This window comes from Mus musculus, chromosome 16, assembly GCF_000001635.26.
Source record: "Mus musculus strain C57BL/6J chromosome 16, GRCm38.p6 C57BL/6J".
NCBI lineage: Eukaryota > Metazoa > Chordata > Mammalia > Rodentia > Muridae > Mus > Mus musculus.
In genome coordinates this window covers 33,861,391-33,884,905 of record NC_000082.6, presented here as the reverse complement: position 1 = coordinate 33,884,905, position 23,515 = coordinate 33,861,391, and the positions used below count along the sequence as shown (strand labels likewise).

At 46.0% G+C, this 23,515-nt stretch overlaps 1 protein-coding gene across 2 annotated transcripts in view; it reads right to left on the bottom strand.

The window, feature by feature from the left end:
- The window catches only part of Itgb5 (integrin beta 5), a 119,674-nt gene that overhangs the window by 64,433 nt on the left and 31,726 nt on the right, over positions 1-23,515 (bottom strand). For both annotated transcript variants that reach the window (NM_001145884.1, NM_010580.2), the window contains exons 3-4: positions 19,254-19,458; positions 8,855-9,104 (exon numbers count right to left, since the gene is read on the bottom strand). In NM_001145884.1, the coding sequence (NP_001139356.1) occupies positions 8,855-9,104; positions 19,254-19,458 (455 nt within the window). The remainder of the gene's footprint in view (positions 1-8,854; positions 9,105-19,253; positions 19,459-23,515) is intronic.

The window sequence follows — 23,515 nt, the reverse complement described above, 5'->3', positions numbered from 1 at the left end:
CCTTTTCAATCTCTTAAGAGATCCATTTATTTATTTTATTTATATGATTACACACTGTAGCTGTCTTCAGTCACATCAGAAGAGGACATCAGATCCCATTACAGATGGTTGTGAGCCACCATGTAAGTGCAGAGAATTCAACTCAGGACCTCTGGAAGAGCAGTCAATCTTAACCATTGAGCCATCCTTACAGCCCCTACCTTTTCAATTTTTAATTACATTATATTTTAGTGTGCATGTATGTACACAAACACGCACATGGGGACACACAGACACACACACACATGAGAGAACAACTTGCAGAGATCAGCTCTCTTCTATCATGTGGGTTCTGGGAATCAAACTCAAATGATCTTCTCACTGAACCATCTCGATGGTCCCATCTCTAAATATTAATCAACTGTCCTGGCCTTCACTAAGTACCTTGGAAAAACATCAATTAACAACTACCACCTGCTCTGGGCAAGGCCTAGTGGAGAGAACAAAACCAAATAACTCTTAAACAACCAGCCCTCCCTGTGGGCACACAGCCAGACCAGGGAAGTGTGCAGACAATGGCTCAAAGAACTGGAGGTCATGGCAGACTCTGGCTGCGGGAAGACTTGACACCAGCGTTGGAAGATGAGTGGGACCAGGTACAATCGAGGATGCAGGCCAGGGAGGGCACACGGGCACACAAGCAGGACTCTGGGTAGCCAGCTTTTCTCATCAAACTATGCTGCTGCCGTAAGACAAAGGACCCACTGGTGACTACCAGACTGTGCTGGCACAAGAAGCGATGCAGAACGGAACAGGAATTATAGACCTTCTACCCTATCAATCCTTCATTCATTTACTACAATGATAAAGCGTCCACTGGCCAGAGAAATCTACAAATTCTTCAAATGGGAAAAAGACAGGCATGCTAAAAACTTTCAGGGAAGCGGGAAGCCCTAAGGGGCCCCTTTTCCTAGAGAAAGTAGTTCCGATGATACTATCAAACTGGGGCAATGAAACAGACAAGATGCCTTAAATGGATCCTTGGGATAAAGGAATCGAGGGCAGAGTATGGCAGCCAGAGAAAAGAATGTTAACACCATGTGGAGAAAGGCGACAGAGGAAGGCCAGCAGGCCGGATGCAGTGTGCACAGGACAGATCTGCAGGATCTCTGGACTGCTAAAAAGAAAGGTCTCTCTTCAGAAAAGCAAGTATTGACAGAAAGGCCTAGGAGAAAGGCTTTAGAATGCCATTCAAACTGTGCCTGGGAAGGGAAACAGGCTTAGCAACTGCTAAAGGTCCTGCCTTCACGGCTGCCAAGACCACCCCCACCAGGACAGGCCTAGGCAGGCTCCTCTCTGCAGAGAGGCAATAGTCTCAGGACTGCACAGACCTCACAAGCTGCTGGGGACAGATCACACGCCCTCGCCCAACACACACACACACACACACACACACACACACACACACACACTCGCGAGCACGTATGCATGCATGCACACAGAAGCACACGTTCCCAGTCCACCCCAGTGACAGTTCCTTCTCTCCAGTTAATCCTTCCCCGTCTGCTTTTCCCCTCCCTACGTCTTTACAAACACCTTCTGCTTAGACAGTTCAACCGTTTGGAAATCCGAGCCTCAGGCCACCCCAAGATTTTGAGTAGCCTTCTCATTTTGTACAGAAACAAGTGTGACATACATTCCTGGAGGAAGAAGGACTTGAGGCTCCACCCACACTTTCATGACAGACAGGCCCTGAGAGGAGGGAAGCACACCACAACGGGGAGCCAACTTTCCTTCAAGCTCCTATTTCCCTTCTGTTATTCTGGGCCACCATTTAGAATCTTGGCTGTGTGCTTGTTGTGACAGTTGAAGGAGAAACTGCATAAAGTGTAACTGCTGTGAAATGAGAATCCCGGAGAACTGTGGAAACACAGTGTCTGATTCTGTGTTCACGCCCCCCCCCCCCATCACCCCTGCAAACCTCATGAGCGGACCCACTCTTCCTACAGTGTAATTAAGAACCAGAAAGTGTGACTGCTGGACACATGTCTGAACTAAAGGCAGTGTGCTGTAGCCTAGTCAGGGACACCTCTTCTTGGCACTACACAGACACTGGGAAGGTCTCCACTGCACTAAAGCAGCACGCCTCCTGTGATCATATTTCTGGCTTAGTTAGTCCTTGGAGTTGCTCCAGAATGGCCTGGATATCTGTTTTAGAGTCTCCTGCCAGGAGAATAACCCCTCACCCACTGTGTCTGTGTTACGGAATCCCAGTTGAGGGACATTCATAGAACTACTGATTATTAACCAGAGAGGTGAGAATGGGAGGAGGAAAAATGGATGGTGGTGGTGGACGGTGGACACCTTTAACCCCAGCACTTGGAAGTGGGAGGCAGGAGGAGCTCTGTGAGTTCAAGGCCAGCCTAGTCTACAGAGGTGAGATCTAGGACAGCTAGGGCTTAAAAAAAAAAACAGGATATATATATATATATATGAATGAGAGAGCGAGACAGAGAGACAGAGCGAGACACTGTGATTAAATACTACAAAAGATAGATCAAGGGGTGGGACCCAAGGGTACTCTATGCATGGTGTGGAAAGAAGCATAGGCTTGCAGCTGGTCTTAGGAGGAGTCCAGGAGAGCTCAGGGCTACCTGGATGCTACCTAGAGCTATAGTACTAAGCCAGTAATGAGATCTCCAACCACCAGCCTAGAAAGAGAGGCAATATCCACTGCAGGCTATAAGCAAGACAGAAAAATCAGCAGCTAAGAGCATACTGACTGCTCTTGCAGAGGACCTAAATTCACCTCCAGCTCTAAGTGATCTAATATCTCTGAACTCCGTAAGCCCAAAGGAGGAGAGAGGGGACCTCACACAAAAATCATTTTAGGGCTAAAGACAGGCTCAATGGTTAAGAGAGCTTGCTACTCTTCCAGAGGACCCAAGTTCAGTTCCAGCACCCAAAGCAGTCAATAACAAGGCAGCTCAAGACTGCTTTGTTACTCCAGCTCCAGGGGAGCCAATGGTCTCTTCTGGCCTCCTTGGGTACCAGCACACACACACATATACATACACCAAAAATATAGAAACAGGCATACACATACATACACATACATGTAGTGACACATAATTATGAAATGACCTCTTACAGTCTAAGAGGCTGGAACTTTTGCTGGACTTCAACAGCCAGTTAATAATGCACCTTAAAGTCACTTAAAACCTAAGACTGCTGTCCTACCGTGTGCTCACCCTGTTTGTTTAGCCTTCCTTTAAGGGGACAATGTAACACTCAGCCTTTCGTGCTTTGGATTTCCCATGACATCAGCCTTTAAGCTAATGCACAGCGGCAATCATTTTGTTTGGTTTTAGATTTTTTTCAAACCAGGGTTTCTCTCTGTAGCCCTGGGTGTCCTGAAACTCTCTCTGTAGACCAGGCTGGCCTCGAACTCACAGAGATTTACCTGCCTCTGCCTCCCCAGTGCTGGGATTAAAGGCATGCGCCACCATGCCCGGCTTGTGTGCATTGTCTGGGGCAGAGGTGTGGAAGAGCCGATGACTTAAGATTGCAACTGTGTGCTGGGCAATGGTGGGTGGCATACACCTTTAGTCCCAGTACTCAGGAGGCAGAGGCAGGTAAATCTCTGTGAGTTTGAGGCTAGCCTAGTCTACAGAGTGAGTTCCAGGACAGCCAGGGCTACACAGAGAAACCCTGTTTCGAAAAACCAAAAGAAAAAAAAAGAAAAGAACAAAAATAGAGGTTAAAAGATAAAAGGATATAAAAGAATATCCATCATAAATATTGACTATAACATTTGGATATTACTTGATCAATGATCAAGTCTTTTTGTTATCTCAGTCAGTTGGAGTTGGTGACTTAATCCCTTGCAAAATTCTATTAAAATATATCTCTCGTCTCCAGGCTTGGGCTTGGATTCCGGCAACATGACCTTGCAAAATTCTATTAAAATATATCTCTCCTCTCCAGGCTTGGGCTTGGATTCCGGCAACATGACTAAACACACCTAGAAGGTTGGGATCCGGAAATAGGGGACCCACTGTGGTTGGGATCAGGATATAAGGGACCTACTGTGGGGCCTCCATCTGGAAGCTAAGTACATCTGCTACTTCTGTAGCAAGACCAAGAAGGAAAGTCAGGCTGCTGGCATCTGGCACAGTGGCTGGCAAGGAAGGCTTGGACCTATAGCACCAGTTCTGCTGTCAGTCATGTCTCCTATCAGAAAGACAGAAGAACTGAAAGACCAGAGGCGCTTGCCTCATCCCTCACTCCTTCCCCGTGTAACGCTTCCTGTGCTGTTCAATAAATACAGAGCAAAACCAGACACACAGATGCAGGGACAGATTCACAAGAGAGTCTTCAGGCAGGCATAAACTCAGACTCATGTGACAGACAGACAGACAGACAGACAGGGGACAGATGACACAGAGAACAAAAAGTATAGAATTCAAATCTCGGCTTGTTCTTGGCTAAATGACATCAGAAAGTACTTTATCTCTTTCTTTAGTGGAACACCAATAAATGACTGGTGACTCAAAGTTTATTATTCACACATACACACATACATACACAAGTACACGTGCGCGCACACACACACACACACACACGAGCATATATATATGTATATATGTATGTGTGTATATATGTATGTATGTATATGTGTATGTATACACACACATATATATACACATACATACATACATACATACATACATACATATTACCCTGTAGATGCAGAACAGGGCATCAGACCCCATGGAACTAGAGTTGCAGGCAGTTGTGAACTGCCCAGTGTGGGTGCTGGGAATCAGGCTCAGAGGTTAAGAGCACTGGCTGCTCTTCCGGAAGACCTGAGTTCAATTCCAAGCAACCACATGGTGGCTCACAACCATCTGTAATGGGATCTGGTGCCCTGTTCTGGTGTGTAGGCATGCATGTTGACAGAACACTACTACATTGTAAATAAATAAATCTTTTAAAAAGTCACTCTAGACCTTGGTGGTGAGAACTCACAACATTTATGGTGAAAGAATCCTCAGCTGAGAAATGAACAGGAAAACATGGAAGGTTCCTGACAACAGCAAAGATTAAAACTGCTCTGTGGGAAGCCAGGACACCAGGGCCATATGGTCCTTGATGGAAACCAGCCTCCAATGAAGATGAGCTAATGAAAACATTTCACACCACGTGAGAGGCTGAGAGCCGGGAGGAATGTCAGCAAACCTCACACTCAAGAACAGAATGCTCTGAGACTCCCTAAGACGAGGATTTTGGAAACAGTCAAAAAGAGGAAGGAACGACAGCCAAAAGCCAGAAGGGAAATTACTAGAAAATTAAAAACAAAAAAACAAAAACTAAAAGTTTTCAACAACAACAACAACAAAAATAGTATCTAAAACACAAGGGTTTGAGAAAAGAACCAAGTAACAATTGTAGATAGGAAAGTCACAGAGGTCCAAACTGTTTCAGTATACAGATTAAACGAAAGAACAAAATTGTAACCTGGAAGCAGTGTAGCTGGGGCAGAGGGTGGGGGGCTGCATGAGGGAAAATAAGAAACATGAAATTTAGATATGAGAATCTCCAATTGCCACCCACTAGTGGATGAACAGGGAGACAGCAGGAGAGATTAAACAATCACACAGATATTGCTAGAACCTCCCAGACTCAGATGCCGCAGCCAATCAAGCCCTAAGCAATGTGAACCAGGGTACCCGCCCAGACGCAGTCAATAGCATGAGACAGAGCACTCAGAGGAGAGGAGAATTAGATAAACAGAGCATGTCACTTCAGCCGCAGAGGTGTCATAGGCAGTAGAAATGACACCTTCGAGGGGGCAAAGGAACACTGTGGCTTCCTGGGAAAACATACTCAAAGGGTAAAAATGTATAAATAGCAATGGAGATGATTTTACATGAATTATCTCCATGACAGCTCAATCAAAGAAAAAGTCCCACAACGGGCAATAGAAAATATGTCAGTGAGTACTGGGGCTTCCTAGAGATGCTCTGTGATCAATCTGATCTGTCTTCAATCTGATGCTTACATTACTTTTTTTCCCCAGAGCAAGCCTGGTACTTCTTCAGACTTAATGTTTCTGGTGTATTCTATCCTGAGTGGAGAAAAGCCTAGAAATTCTGGCTATTTGTGGGTAATCGGGGTTTTTTTGTTTTGTTTTGTTTTGATTTCTTTTTTAAGATGTCAGTAACTAACTCATGGGTCTTTTAAAACAGGAAAGCAAACACTGTGTGTGTTGTCCCAGGCGGGACAGCTAGATTACATGCCCTGGCTTGTGCTGTCCCTCCCAACTTGCAAAGGGGACTCTCTAGGGAGACTTGGGACCCCAGGATGGGAAGCCTGCTCCCCAAAGCTGAAGTGTCCATCCTGTACTTCCTGGATTACAAAAGAGAGATTTCCATGGCTTAGATTTGAAGTTTCCTTCCTCACACTCTTTCTTCGCTGATTTCCTGTCTTAGGAACAGCTTTTCAGAGAGCTCTGTGCTCTCTGTCAAGAACAGCACTGTCTGCCACTGTTTCTGCCTGAGGGCTTCAAGTAGGAAGTCTGAATAGCTATGAGCAATACCCTTGACTATTTGGATGCTAAACACCCAAACTGGGCCTTGATCCTCTGCCAGCCCCCAGCCCAGCATCTGGGTGAGTGCAGACACACCCTGTCTGACTAGAGTCGGAGCCCAATCAGGGCAGGGACAGAAAGAAACAGATGGGATTACTGTTCAGATAAATCCAAAATCTGTTTTGATTAAGATGCTGTTGCGCCCAGTAAGTAGCAAAGCACCAACAATAAAACACTTGGCCTGAGGCCAGCGGAAAGTGGCCTTGGAGAGGGAGAACTACTGGTCACAACCTAGTTTATTTAGCTAGCCCTACCTGTGGCTAGAAGCTACACGCAGCAAATGACAAAATGTGGCTCTTTATGCTTAAGGAACTTTGAATACATCTGTATTTAAAACTGTTTACCTTATTGGGTTTTCTTCTTCTTCTTTGGTTTGTTTGCTTGTTTGTTTGTTTGTTTGTTTGTTTGAGATAGGGTTTCTCTGGTAGCTCTGGCTGTCCTGCAAGCAGCTCCCTTTATAGACCAGGCTGGCCTCAAAATCCTGCAACACTTTATTGACTAGGCTGGCTTCAAAATCTGCCTGCCTCTGCCAGGATTAAAGGCGTATGATATGTGCAACCATTGCCTGGCTTATCTTACTGTTTTGTTTTGTTTTTTTTCTTCAATCTTTATGTTGGTTTCTGACCCCCGAGGAGGATCTAGGTCAACATGGAAGAATGAAACTAACAAGACCGGGTAAACTCAGAACACAGGCTGCCTGGATATCACCACCTCTCCCAACAACAAGCCTAGCCTGGAGCTGGGAGATGTTTGGGCCCCAAAGTATGGAGAGAAATAGGCCTGGGGTCTTTAAAAAGAACACCCACCCACCTCCGTGGCAGCAGGAGACTAAGAATCAAAACTGATATCCAAACACCGAAGAAGCCTGGATCCCTGAGGAGAGGTGCCAAGAGTAGACACAATTCTGCCCTCCTCAGATTTTGTACAAATGAGGCAGCTTTGTAGATATTTAGCTGTAGATATTTGGGGACTTCTTACTGCAGACTCTTCTTACTATAAACTCTGACTTGCTGGGCTTGCGGGAGCTTGGGAGTGCCCAGTCATTTAACCTCAGATAAAGTATCTTGGATGGGGGGGAAATGTCATTATGTTAGAGTTAGAATACAGACTCTAGTCTACCCCTTGCTATCTATATAAAGGAATTTATTCTCTGAAGGCCTCACCTTCTGTAAACATGGCTTAGAAGCCATAGGGACCCGAGGAGGAATGTTAACGAGATAATCTCAATAAAGTGCCTATTTGTTAACAGTGTGAATGGTATTTGACGCTTAGCAAAAACTAAAATCTTAGCTGTTCTCGTGACTATGTTGGAGCCTTATATTCTACAAACTCATTAAGGTCAACTGTGGAGATAGAGGCAAGAAAAGGCTGGAAGTTATCAAGTTCTGTGTGTTGTACACAGTGTATCCCCAAAGGGCATACAAGAGCCATGATATGAACACACATAGTCTACACACATAAAATTAAAACTGAACAAAAAATTAAAACTAAATCAAGGTTTTCATTTAGTTATACGGAAGTAAATTACAGCTGCTAACATAAACAGGGACAATCTCTGAGTGCATTTATCCTTTTATATGTATATATGTATGTATTTGTTTGTGGTTATGCATGCACATATATGTATATGTGCATGCAGAGCTCAGAGATTGGTAGGAAGCACCTTCTTATATCATGACTCCCTTGAGAGAGAGGCTCGTACTGAACCTGGACCTCACAAATTCTATGTGACTCATAGCCAGCAAAGCCCAAGGGTCCTTCTGTCTCTGCTTTACCAGTGCTGGGGTTATGAGCATCGGAAGTACCCAGCTTTTACAAACTCAACTACTCATGGTCGTGTAGCAAGTGCTTGTTCAACTGAGCCATCCCCGTACCCCTGAACTCATGTATCTGTGTGCACTCCGTCACTACAGGAAAAGAAGATACAAACTGCACTTTCCTGGCCTTTCCCTGACCACCTGGACCCACAACTCCCCAAGGACACTTGCTAAATGATGTGGGAAAATAGAGCCATGGAAGGCAGGCAAGAAAATCAGTCTCATAAGATCGTACGGTACAACCCGTGACAGTTCACTTTGTCACATGTAGGGCAAGGAAAGAATGTGGCCATCACGAATCATTAAATACTTAAGCCTAATGATTCCCCTACACTAGCCTTTCTGTGGGTTCCACTTTCCCAGTACTTCATCCCACCATTCCACAAAAGGACAACTCGACACTTACCCAATACACGGATTGGTCTGGTATCTCGGTGCCGTGTAGGAGAAAGGAGAGATGTCCTTGTCAACAAAAGACCCGAAACCTAAGCGGAAGTTACTAGTGAGCTTCCTCATTTCCTCCGCAAGCTTGGTGCCCAGGCTCCGGATGTTCTCCAAGTCATCCTTCATGGAGAGGGAGAGGTCCATCAGGTAGTACAGGTCTACAGGGTAGTCCTCCACCTGGCGCACCTGCAGCTGGAACGTAGTCTGCTCGCCTGTGCCAAGAGAGGTCACCTCATTAGAGGTCATGTGGCTTGCTGGGGTGAAAGGGTGAAAGGTGGATCCTCATTTCAAAGACCTTTTCCCACAGTGAAGCAGGTATGCTGTAGAATACTTGTCTGCCCCAGGGCTTATCCAACCCCACACACACACAAAAATTAAAGCAATTCTTCTTGAGAGATGGTGCACCAGCAAAAGATTTTTCTGGGAAGTAAGTACAGTGTCTTGGAAGTGACTACAGTGCTGGAGAGGAGCCTTGGGTGCCTTCCTCCAGACCCCTATCAGTGTGTCTGAACAAGTGTAGTAGTGTTCTGTCTCTCAGCAAAAAAAGACCCATGGGTAACTGTCAACACTGAACAACAAATACCTATGCAAACTGGGTTGAAAGTAGTCCTCCAACACACTCCAGAAAAACACTTAGACCAGTCAAGGTGTGCAACAGAAAGCAAAGGTAGTAACAAGAAGAGCTGGCCATGAGTAAGAACTGGGGAGGGGGTGTAAATGTCAAGGCAGGGCAGGTAACAGAGGAGGTAGCAGAGACAGTAATTTGGGGCTGGGAGACAGTTCGGTGAGTAAGAACACTTGCTGTGCAGACATTATGACTTGAGTTCAAATCCCCAGTACCTACATAAAAACACAGGTGCAGCCTAGTGTGTTTATAACACCAGCATTGTGGGAGGCAGAGACAAGAAGATCACTGAAGTTCGCTGAGCTCTAGTCCAGCTTCAGGTCCAGTGATAGGACTCTTGCTTTATCTGCATGTGCACACACACGCACGTGCACACACACACACACACACACACACACACACACACACACACACACACACACACTACAGACCTGAGAATAGAAAGGAGATGTAGGAAGAAAGGGTCCAATGGAAGGGCCTAAAAGAAGGCAATGGGTGGGGCTGAAATTACCAACACTCATTAAATAGAGTTATAAAAGTGCTATATTCACTCCAGTAGTGACAAGCGCGACAGGCCCCGAAAACCTGGGCCCTGTCCCAAGGCAAAAAGCTCACAGAAACTTAGTCTCCTGGAATTGTGGCATTCTGTATAATGAATGCTCCAATGTCCTTGCTTTAGTTGGTAAACGGATCTGTGTGCTTTCCCTTAATATTGCTTTATTATAAGTGCCTCTATTTGACATATAGCTGTTAGATTCTAGGCAGTCCTTGATCGGATCCCGGGCATGGATAGCTAACTTACTGCCCTACACAGGAATTTACCATTATTTAGGAAGAAGGACGTTTGTGATCTAAGGAGGAACCAGAGTAGATACTTAGAACTATAAATAACTGCGTTATATAAAAGAAGCTGGGTGGTGGCGGCGCACGCCTTTAATCCCAGTGCTCGGGAGGCAGATGCAGGTGGATTTCTGAGTCCGAGGCCAGTCTGGTCTACAAAGTGAGTTCCAGGACAGCCAGGGCTGCACAGAGAAACCCTGTCTCAAAAAACAAAACAAAACAAAACAAAACAAAAAACAAAAAAAAAGTGTCAAAGAATATATACATTCTACGTATGGGACATATACTATATTTACCATTAAAAAAAGAAAGGCGGGAAGAGAAAAGACACTCCAAATTGTGACCAAATATAAAAAGGATGAAAGGGATTTAACTTCTATAGTAAGACAGCCAGCAGGTGGGGGCGGGGGGGGGAGTTTAATTAAAGGGAGGGGCAAGGGGACCTGCTAGCTGACCCACCCCCAGGGTTTGGAGAGTAACTGAGAGATAGAAATCCCTAAATTATGCCATCATTTCAAACCACAAATCACTTAGAACTGACTTCAAAGTTCAGCTCTCACCAGGTAACAGTTTGCTGGCTGGTTGGGGCTGCCAGGTGTCCTATTTGGCCTGGGGCAAAACAGCTCTTGAGCATTTGAAATTTGGGTATACTTTTCATGTACTTAGAGATGCAAGAACCAGAGTGCCCTCACCACCACTCAAGGGGTCCACACTTGGTTGGTCAGGACCACAGCTCAGAGAAGCCCCCTGTCTCCTGTATGGCCAGCTGCTCCTCCATAAGCAAAGTCCTGGCTCTATAAATAAGACACAGAACCCAATCCTCCGTGCTCCCTCTCCTCCTCCTCCTCCTCCTCTTCCTCCTCTTCCTCCTCTTCCTCCTCCTCCTCCTGGAAACAAGCCAGACCAGGGGTGCAACCTGGACCTAGGTTCACTTAAGTATGAAATGAAACAGTGGTGTTCATCTAAGAGGCTGGAATGCACTCCTGGGGCACAGCAGGGCTCTAGATCAACAAAAGCTTGCACTACGGAAGTACAAGGAGTACAACAATTATCTGCAGTCGGGTGGCAAGCCTCAGTTCCTGACTTGTTTTTGCACGCATTGTTCCAGCTACCTCGAGCCTGTTGTAGTTTGGGTCACCCGTCGGTGTGAGCCTATTTTTAAAAACCACCAGAGTCTGACTCAGACAGAAGAATATTTGAGATTTCATCCAGAATGAATTCCGAACTGCTCTAGTGTGTCTCTGGCTCCAATCTGGCAGACACAACAAACAGGTCCTTCCATGGGACTCCTTGGATGGATGCTTATCGTGGTAGGGGAGAGGTGGGAAGAAGGAAAGAAACTTGGAAAAGGAGGGGTTACTCCTACCCTGTGTGCACCCTACTTTGGCCTTTGCATGAGAAGGCAGACCCCAGAGGGACAGAGCCTCTTCTGTCCAAATCCATGTCCTCTTCACAGGGTCTTCTGCGCCTCCTGACACCGACCTGCCCACCCATCCAAGTCTCCGACTCTTCCTTCTTCTATGCAGAATGTAGTACTATCTCAGTGAGGTTTGCTAATAATGAAGAGATAAGAGCAGTGACTTGGATCCAGGGAAACTGAGCGGCAATCTCAGTCAGGAACAGAGCAGCAGCAGGCTTGGAAGCGAGAGATTCAGATTTAAACTCAGGCCTGGTCACCAAGAGCTCGGCAGACCCCCAGCTCCTTTCAAGCTATGTGGCTTAGTTTCTGCTTCAGTGAAGTAAGAAGGCATAATTACAGTGGGATCAGAACCCATAATGTACATAACTATCCATGCTCTCAAGCAAGGAAATCTGGTTCTAATGCTTCAAAGGTTAAAAATTAAAAGTAATTTCAAATGAAAGCAATTCATGTGGGGAATTTAAAAAAAAAGATAGAAAATTCTTGCAGAAACTCCTGCTTAACTGGGCTAGGGCTTTAGGCATTCAGATTTAACTCCAGATCTTCCAGACACGGAAGGCAAAGAAGGAAGTGCGGTACAATACACAGGTACCTCCGCTCTGTACTAGGAAGTGGGCAATGTCCGGACATTACATTCTAAGAGAATCGGCTCACCGAGAAGGTGCGCACATACACCTCTTCCCGTGGGGAAGTGGTAAATATTGAAGGGAGGAGCTTTTCTCCCAGGTCTCCAGAAAGGTAAGTTGTGAGAAGGCACGCAGGCCCAGACCTGCCAAGCACCAGTCATTACGTGTGAGCCTTTACAACGTCACACCCTCCTACGTGGGATCACCACGGAATGCCTTGTGTCAGCAGTTCCTGTGTGGATGGACAGGACACCAGCAGCCCAGCAAGGGTGGCCTCCCTGATGTGCCGGTCGACAGGGAGGTGGGTGGCGCCACGGTCGTATGTGGAGCATGTTTTGCCAGGTCTGGGCGCCTTTCCCATCTCTGGGTGTGACTTTGTTTAGGCACACTCCTCTCCCTTCTATGTTTTCCCAGAGAGCTGCTGTCTTACACTGCCTGAGACTCTAAGGAAGGCCTACGCAGGGCCTCACTTATCCACCTCACTTTCACCAACAGGGTTGGTATGTGCCTGCCTCTGGTGACAACATCCCCGAGCCACATGCCTGGATTTGTCGTGTCCCCCCCCCATCTTCCCACCTCTCCCCACACCCCCTCAGACCCCCACACAGTCTCCATCTCTACCTGGAGCTATTCCACATAATCCCCACCTCAGGACCAGCAGTAGGATCAGAGAAGTGCAATAAAGTTAACTACAAAAAGAAGCTGATCACCTGCACCTGAGAGAATGGAATTTACCCCCCTCCTGCCACCCCCCACCTCCCCTTCCCGCCTCCAGCCCAGCAACCCCTCTCCTGCCCTGTTTCCCTGATTTCAAAGCACCCAGCACTGCCTGTGTTTAGCACAGGGTTCCTGCCAGGGCTCTGCTCATAAGTACAGGGTCTCCCTCTGCAATCAAGTACTAACTAGTCTCTGGGCCCGGAAGGTACTTTTAACACTTTCTCTTCTCTGCCTTCCCTTTAATAAGAAAGCTCCACTTTTGTCCTTCGGGACAGGCATCGCTAGGCACCCACTGCCAGACTGAGAACTCCCACACTGGCTGTTCACAAGTTAAGACAGGCCATCTGCCATCTTCAAATAAATGAGTGAGGGGTGTGTGTGCATGTGCGCGTGCATCCAACATGCATCGGATCCATCTTGTTTACTGACAGGGTCTCTCTTGTTTCTGCAGCTTTGCCCTTATACTCCTGGCTGCTGACCAGCAAACTTAAGCGATTATCCTGTCTCCCCCTTCCCATCTCAGCATGCTAAGGTTACGTAAGTGCATCACCTGGTCTCGCTCTTTATATGGTTTTCAGGGATATCAGATCATCAGTAAAAGTTGCCCTCTGGCTGAGCTTGGTGATGCAACGTCTTTAATCCCACCACTTGGGAGGCAAAGGCGGGTGGATTTCTGTAGGATCCAGGCCAGCCTGGTCTATACACTGAGTTCCAGGACAGCCACAGCTACATAGACTCTGGTTCAAAAGAAGAAAAAGGTATCCTCTGGCCTCCATACATACACCATGGCACGTATGTGACACAACACATATACACACACATACTAAAAAGAAATATGTAAGAACTAAAAGATTACATGAATAACTCAAATAAACCTTTTGAGTATCCCAGAGCTTGAAAACTACCTCTTTCCTGCTTTTGCTTATCTCAGTAAATTTTGCTTAAAATGCATATCCTAAAAATTTCATGCCTTTTGTTAAGGTTTTTTGTTTTTTTTTTTAATTCTTATCCTGACATACAATTTCCAGTGTTGAAATAAAATGGAAAACATGATCCTTATATTTATACAAAACCCTGCTTAAAGTTTGGCAGTTCTTCAGAAAGTTAAATACAGAATTACCATACAATCCAGCAATTCCACTCCTTGCTATAGACCCAAAATTATTGAAAACATATGGCCCCCAAAAATGCCTGCACATGAATGTTGAGTATTACCCAGTGGAAATAGTCTGTCCATCAAGTAAAGTGGAGCTAAAGACTGAGTATCATTTGGCCACAAAAAGGGCAAAGTAACAGGGCGTGGCCTACGGGGTGGGGCTGGGGGTGGGGGTGGGGTTAAGGCAGGAGAGTCACAGACTCCAGGTCAGGTCCAGCTACACAGTGATGCCCTGGTTCAAGACAACCAGGAAGGAGCACGCTTTACAGTGTGGAGGGATTAAGGCTCCCATGTTATATAACCAGAAGTGTCCAGGGAAGGCAACAGCAAAGTAAAACTGCTTGAGAAGGTAAAGGGGCAGTTAGGTCAAACTGCTGCTGTGACAACAGCTGTAATGACACAGCAGTGATGGTTACATAGCTTAGAACCAGTGACCCGAAGGCTTTAAGATTGTGTGACTCGTGACATGTGATTTATATCTCAATTTGAGAAAAAAAAAAAGTTTTAATCCCACTTAAGAACTAAGGAAGGGCTACAGGTCAAAGTCAAAGGGCTTAGGATACCAGCACCAACTCACAGCCTGAGGGCTGTGATCTCAGGCTCCACATGGTGGAAAGAAAAATGACTCACAAAAAAAGTTGTACACATATACATAATAAAATGTAGGAATTTTTTTTTAATGGAAACAGGGGCTGAAGAGATGGCTCAATGGTTAGGAATGCTGGGGTGTGATTCCCGGCATTCATATGATGTCTGAAAGCCCCTACACCTCCAGTTCCAGAGGATCCAGTGCCTTTGTTTGGTTTCTGCAGACATCAGGCATGCACATGGAATATAGACATATGTGTAAGCAAACATGTACACATACAAAATAGTAACATAAATTTGTTGTTGGTGGTGGTGGTGGTGATGATGATGATGGTGATGACGATGATGATGAGCCAGAGAGATGGCTCAGCGGGATACCCATACTGCCTCACAGAGCAAGCTGAAAAGACAACCTGAGTTTGGTCCCTGGATTCGTTTGGTGGAAGCAGACAATAGACTCCCCACAAGTTGTTCTCTGACCTCCACATGTGTGCACACAGCACACAGATGGGTGGGACAGACGGTTTGGACACAGGGTCTCACTATGTAGCCCTGGCTGGCCTGGAACTCCCAATGTAGAACATGCTATCCTTGAATTCATAGATATCACCTTGCCTCTGCTCCCAAGTGACGAGATAAGGGTATATTATTGGCCACCAAGACACCATGACAGGCAAATAAATGTAACTTTTAATGACTAAGCCACTTCTCCAGACCAACACGTAATTAAAAACAAAATCTGAGACTAAACGAGGAAGTCCTTGTCATTTTCCTCTCCTCCCCCCTCACCACGCAGCCCACTCTCTTCTCCAACAGCCCTACCCTGGACAGTAACCTGGCCTTCACCTGGTGCCTTTCAAGTTATGCTGAGGCTTGTCCCTGGCTAGTCTTGTGTAAGGTTCCCTTGCATTCAACAAATGCTTATTGTGAGGTAAGGGGAGGGGCAGGGCTGGGGAAAAAACCAGAAAGCAGTGCCACAACCATACAATGGAAAGCTAATCTCATATACCTGACAGCTGTCCCCGGGGCAGGAGAGCTTCCTGCAGGCAAGAATGCACTTGGTAACCTAAAATTTATGTTACACAGAACATCCCCTCTGTCCCCATAAGAGGGTTTTGCATATATATATATGTATATATGTGTGTGTATATATATATATATATATATATGTGTGTGTGTGTGTGTGTGTGTTTGTGTGTCTATACATATATATATACATTCAAATATATATATTAAAACTGAATTTTCAAAATTTCAAAAGCCATTATTGTTTAAAGAATTTCTCTTAAAAATATACTCACAATGATTCTAGAAGTTTAGCAATTCCAATGTTCCTCAACCCCCTCCCCCCATCTTCATCTCTACCAAAATTTATCCTGGTGGCTTTGGGTGTGTCCTCATGGAATGGCACCTATTCCTCTCTCAGGCAGGCCTGCCAGTGCACTCAGTGGATAACACAAGATACTATTCTTACTATCTTTCTAATACTAGAAACTACATGGTAGTTAACAGGATGTGTGACTACATTCAGACATTCTGGTTTCTCCATCCACCTGGGCCAACTCCATCCTTGGCCAGTGTCTTAATCAGGGTTTTACTGCTGTGAACAGACACCATGACCAAGGCAACTCTTTGTTTTTGTTTTTTTTTTTTGTTTTGTTTTTTGTTTTTTGTTTTTTTTTTGGTTTTTCGAGACAGGGTTTCTCTGTATAGCCCTGGCTGTCCTGGAACTCACTTTGTAGACCAGGCTGGCCTCGAACTCAAGAGATCCACCTGCCTCTGCCTCCCGAGTGCTGGGATTAAAGGCGTGCGCCACCACGCCCGCTCCAAGGCAACTCTTATAAGGACAACATTTAAATGAGGCTGGCTTACAGGTTCAGAGGTTCAATCCACTATCATGTAGGCAGGAGGACGGCAGCATCCAGGCAGGCATGGAGCAGGAGGAGCTGAGAGGTCTACATCTTCATCTAAAGGCTGCTACTAGATACTGGCTTCCCGACAGTTAGGATGAGGGTCTTAAAGCCCACACCCACAGTGACACACCTACTCCAAAAGGGCCACACCTTCTAATAGTACCACTCCCTGGCCTGCACATATACAAACCATCACAGCCAACTGAAGTCTTTTGGTTTGGCTTCACAATAATTGAAACAAAGAAAACCAAACACTTCTCCAGCATCTGGCAACTCAAATCTCATTCTAAATCAATGCACATTCACAGAATCAGGAAATAAGAATAGGTATAGGATCAGTGAGCTTTGCTGGGCGTTGGTGGTGCACACCTTTAATCTCAGCATTTCGAGTTCGAGGCCAGCCTGGTCTACAAAGTGAGTTCCAGGACAGCTAGGGCTACACAGAGAAACCCTGTCTCGAAAAACCAAACCAAAACCAAAAAAAGAACAGTGAGCTTTGAGGAAGGGTTACTGTGTACATTCTATTGTACCAGATCCTATCCTGGGGCACAGGTTCCTTTGCCCACCAGCTATTATCCTTTAAAATGATGACTTAACAATCTTACTATGTAGCCCTTGCAGCACTGAAACTCAGTATGTTGACCAGGCTAGCCTGGAATTCACCCGCCTCTGCCTCAAGTCTAGGATCAAAGGCATATATAGCCCACATGTTCCTTTAGACGGCAGTCTTATATAAAGCCCTGGGCACTTCAAGGATGAAGGTGTGGAAGACCTTGTGATTCTGAGGGTGAGAGGTTAAATAACCTGCCCAGGCCTCCCAGCTAGGGGACAAGCCGGGGCTACTACTCAGGAAGGCCAACCAAATTCATAGTTAACCCCCTGCTTCAATCTGTCGGGAGCACTAGATAGCCATCTAGCAATAGCTTCGGCCAAGTGTGGCAGAGTGGGATACAGGAAAGGGCCCCAAAGCACTGCTACTATAGACACCTGCCCCACCCAAAACGTCAGACTTCCGGGTTCAGCCACAAGCACAGCCTCCATGACACGCAGATTCTACACACAGAATGAACGTTGGGCAATGGATGGCTAGCGGGCGCAACAGTCTTGGCTCACAGGCATAACGCCCAGGGCCGAATCCTGAGCACAATATAATCAGGTGTTAGGGTGCACACCTGTAACTCTTGCACTGAGGTGGAGGAAGGCGGATCGGGAGTTCAAGGCCATCCTCAGCTACAAAGTGAGCTTGAGGCAAACCCTGCCTACATGAGACACTCTCAGAAACTTTTTGCTAGGGGAAAAAAAAACGTTTCCCAGAAGTAGTGTTATCTAAGCAACTTGCACTGAGTAGGGAATAAGTCTGTCAGCATCCTTCCAGAAAGAAAACCAGCAAGCCTCACAGTAATGGGAAAAAAAAAAAAGTCTACTAACAAATATATGGGCACAAAAAAATGTGATACAATAGAGTATCACACAGCCTTGAAAAGTGAGAAATTCTGCCTCGTGCTCCAGTTTGGTGAGCCTTGCAAAGGCTGTGTTTCTGAGGACAAATATCATAATGCTTCTATCTCCAAGTGTTCACTAGAGGAGGCAAAGTCACAAAGACAAAAGTAGACTGCAGGTTACCAGGGCTTTCGAATGAGGTCAGGTGAGGAGGTGTGGCCTGCTAGGTAGAGAGTTTCTGTGGGAGATAAAGTGGTGTGGAAATAGTTATGACAGCACATGGTAACTGAGCTGCATGATTAAAAATGACTAAAATGTGCCTTTAATCAATCCCAGGACTCTGAGGGGCAGGTGGATCTCTGTGAATTCCAGGCCAGCTTGGTCTATAATAGCAAGTTACGGGCCAGTTAGGGCTGCATAGTGAGACCATGCCAAACAAACAAACAAACAAACAAACCAAACCAAACCAAACCACCACCACTAACAACAACAACAACAAAGGTGCAAATGGGAGAGAAGGTTCTGAGAAATTAAAGCCGAGTCCATTCCCCGTACCATGTCAGGCAGCACACTTCTATCTGAAACTCCATCTTTAGAAGTCTGTCCCATACCTCTGGCCTCTGAGGCACTCCCATGTACACACTTAGACACACACACACATTATTAAAAGCAATAAAAATAACTATTTTTAAAAGGCTTAAATAGGAAATTGCAATGTTATAAATATCCTACAATACTGGGTTTTTAATCATCGTTCAGTCGAGGTTTGTGTGTTCATTATGTTTGTTGCAGAAACGGATGCCCAGGGCATGCCTCCTTCATGAAGGCACAGCCTCTACTACAATACATAAAAAATATATAGCCAAGCCACTCCACCCAGACTCACCTCCAGCAACCTTATCCTCTGCTTCCTGGTCTGAGCCTTTCGGCCATCTCCAGGCTCTGAGCTCAATCAAGCCCATCTTCCACATTAGCGTATCACACCCATGGGCCTTTCTAAGCCTATGGTGCCCAACCCATCCCGAAGAACACTCACCTGGCCGGAGGCTCACTGCAATCTCCTGCGGCGTCATCTGGATGACGTCAGAGCCCGTGGCACTGGAACCCTTGCTGCTGAGAGGTAGGTTCCGGAGGACGTGGGTGCTGCTGGCTGGACTCTCAATCTCACCTTCACAGCCATTCCGGATGAGGTTTGCCTTCAGGTCACACCGAGAGGTGATGGACCGTGGATTGCCAAAGTACTGGGTGGAGAAACAGGCAAAAGCAGGCAGCCATCAGGGTAGGGCCTGAAACTCTGCACTCCATTGTCACAGTTGGAAAGTGGAAGCAGGGGTAACCCTGATCCAAATGCTACATGAGGGCTAAGGATTGACAGAAGTGCTTGTCACCCAGGCCTGTTGTGAACTAAGGTTAGCATATTTAATAAAAGAGGAGGGGGAGGAGGAGGAAGGAGGAAAGGAGAAGGAGGAAGGGGGAGTGGGAGGAAGAGGAGGAGGAAGAAGGGGAGGGAGGAGGAGGAGAAGGGGGAAAGGAGAAGGAGGAAGGGAAGGGGAAGGGAAGGGGGAGGAAGAAGAAGAAGAAGAAGAAGAGGAGGAAGAGGAGGAGGAGGAGGAGGAGGAGGAGGAGGAGGAGGAGAAGAAGAAGAAGAAGAAGAAGAAGAAGAAGAAGAAGAAGAAGAAGAAGAAGAAGAAGAAGAAGAAGAAGAAGAAGAAGAAGAAGAAAGATTGCTTGCTTTCACTGTCAATCAATTCTGGTGATCAAAATGTCCCTGCCCACACATTCAGCAAGAGGAAGACACTGATACCAGCTAGGTTGTAGCTTGGTGTAAACAATGCTTGCCTAGCACTCTACAAAGAAAGAGGGAAAGAACAGAAAAGCTCCATGGTCACACTTGGGGGCAACATGGGAGCTCACACGTGAATACACAGCATCAACAGTATGTGCAGAAGTCTTCTCTCTCTCTCTCTCTCTCTCTCTCTCTCTCTCTCTCTCTCTCTCTTTCTCTCTCTGTAGACCAAGCTGGCCTCAAACTCACAGAGATCCTTCTGCCTCTGCCTCTGCCCGAGTACTGGGAGTAAAGGCATGTGCCGCCACTGCCCAGCAGAAGTCTTCTATCATAAGAAAATACTCAGGATCTGGAGAGATGGCTCGGCGGTTAAGAGTGCTGGCTGCTCTTCCAGAAGACCTGGGTTTATTTCCCAGCAACTCATGTGGTAGCTACAACTGTCTGCAACCCCAGTTCTAGAGGATCACAGACACATACATGCAGGCAACACACCAAGGCATATGAAATACATTTTACAAAAAGAGAAAGATAACTCAGAAGAAAGGGAGAAATATCTAGGAGATACATGCTGCATTCTCTGCTAATATAGTCTTACAATCTGGTAAACCTAAGCCCTATGAAAAACACGGCGCATCACTCACTTCAAACAGGTAGGCTAAGCAGTTCTAAAGCATTTGTACTATAAAGGCAAAGGACAAGGGCATCGTTCAGTGGTAGGACATCTGCCTAGCATGGACATGAACTTTCTGCACAGGGGTGGGGTAGGAAGGGGCAGGAGGTAAGAATGGACAGAAACTCAAGTTTGCCTGCACTAGGACAACATGGGCAGAACACAGAAGTACTCTCATTTTCATCTCTACTGAGGTTTATACAGTAAAGAGATACCGATAAGAGAATTTATGTGACATTCTCTGCACTCAGGAGGCAGGAGGCAGAGGAGCAGGAGTTCAAGACCAGCCTTAGCTACATACCAAGTCCAAGGTCAACTAGGGCTAAATGAGATTCTGTCTCAAAAAACCCATAAAGAATAAAAGGAAGAGGGAAAGGGGGGAGGGTATGTGTGTGCTGAGAAGGACTGAGATTGGCGAGACTGAATCTTAACTTCAGGCAGTATTCTTAAATTGAGAAATCTATTTTGCCTGAATTGATGTTACCTGTGTGGATGATCTGGGGAAAGAGGTCTGGGTTTTTGGGGTTTTTGTTTGTTTGTTTGTTTGTTTGTTTGCTTAACTTGGTTGCTGTGTCATTTGTAGGCATGGTCATGTAACCCTGGCACATTCTGAACATACTGTGTAGTCTAAGATGACCTTGGATCTCTGGTCGTCCCGCCGCCAGCTCCCAAGTGCTGAGACAGGTTTATAAGATGCTAGGGACAAAATCCAGGGCTTCATGCTAAGCAAGCATTCTACCAACCAAGCTTTTCCCAGCAGGAAAAGACTTTAACAGCAGGGCAAGCCCAAGCTGTTCTCCCTTCTGTAGCTGGGTGGATACCAACACCAGGCCACATAATCCCTGGCTGCCTGGTGAGTCAGTACCCTAGCCTGCAGTGGCAGACGCCAAACCATCAGCAGAAGTGTAAAAATCTAGTGTGGCACACCCTCCATCAAGGGCGTGGCTGTTCTAGGACTAATCAATGGCTTTTAGAATCATTGCAAAATTTAAAACTAAAGTCAAAAGCATTGAGCATGATGGTCTATGTCTAATAATCCCAGCAGTAGGGAGACAAAGGCAGGTGGATCTCTGTGAGTTCAAGCACTGACCTCATATTTGTGGCAATCCTCCTGCCTCAATTTCCTGACCACTCAGATTGTGGGCATGACCCATCATACCCAGCATGCAGTATTTTCAGTAAAGCCAAATGCACTCTCCTGGACCCATGTGGCTATTTTTGTTTCTGTTTTTTCTAGGTTTTATAAACAACTGATGTTTTAGTGGTATCTGTCTATTTGTTTGTTTGTTTTTACTGTTAACATGTTTAACCCCTGGGATCTTTACTGTGAAAACCCTTGGAGACTGCACTCCATAAACATGAAAGAGTGTATGTATGTATGTATGTATGTATGTATGTATGTATATAATTTTGGGCCTAGATTTCAAAATGAGGCTTCCAAACTGGCCTCCAGGTAGTCATACCTGGAGGACTTGATATGATGTAGGAAAACAGGACAGAAGGAAGGGAGAGGGTAAACACCTGAGGCTCCACAGGGCCACTCTGCTGTAGCCTAAAGAGCTGCCAGGAGCCTGAAGGGCGCAGAGTTCCTCAGCTCACTCCTCTCTTAACTAAATTTTCAGACTCCTTCCCTGATCCAATTCCAGAAAGCTAACTGCTGGACGGTTGCCTGGAGTGCACCTGTCTGGTCTAGTCCATCCCAAAGCCTTACCACCAGGCATGGGCATCTCCCTTTAACCCTTCCTGTCGGTCTGGACCACCTTACACTCTGCTCAAGATCAGGTTGGAGCCAGGCTGTCTGATGCCACGAGTCCTCTTCTGAGAAAGAGCCCCCTTATTGCCCCTACAGCAGCAATGAACAGCAATAACCACAGAATGCCATTCAGACCAAATTGAGATCTCTTGGGCACTGGAGAGATGGCTCAGCAGTTAAGAGCACTGACTGCTCTTCCAGAGGACCTGAGTTCAATTCCCAGCAACCACATGGTAACTCACAACTATCCGTAATGGGATCAGATGCCCTCTTCTGGTGTGTCTGAAGACAGCTACAGTGTACTCACATACATAAAATAAATAAATCTTAAAATAAAGAGAGATCTCTTAGCACTACCCATCCCATCTGTGTGGTGACGGTCTCCCTCTCTCATATCTGGGTGGTGACAGTCTCCCTTTCTCAGACCCAGCTGCTGGCTTTTGGGATGGGCCCAGTGGTCTTTGAGATACCTCTACCTTTGTATTATCTTGTCATTGTCTCAGAAGAACTCTTGTGCCACAGATCCATCAACTGGGCCGTACTGGGCGTTGCAGTCTACGGAACTTTTGGATAAGAGGCAGGTATGTAAGCAGTGGGATTGCCTTAAAAATGAACCATCTTTCTGACCTAGTCAAATATAGCCTTAGCTAATTTCTTCCTTGTGGCCCAAGGTTAAAACCCCAGCAGAACTTGACCCCTATCTAAGCCTAAGATCTCTGCTGTCTTGTGAGCTCCTTCCTAGCTATTTTAGTTCTGCACAAGGTCAGATGAATATTGAAAGAGAAGAAACCAAAGCCACAAAACCAGAGGCTGGTCTGGCCTCTAGGATCTTCCAGGTATAGAAACAAACAGAAATCAAGAAACTATCTCAGTAGCCACATCTCCGTGAATGAAGATGCATCAGATTACAAAGCCTTTAGATTTTTATTTTTCGCTATGTGTATGTGGGGTTGGGGGGTGGAGGAGAGGGACTGTACATACTCATGCGAGAACAGGTACCAGCAGGAGTTCAGATCTCCTGAAACTGAAGTTACAGGAAGTTGCAAGCCACCTGATGTTGGTGGGAACTGAACTCACACACCCTGCAAG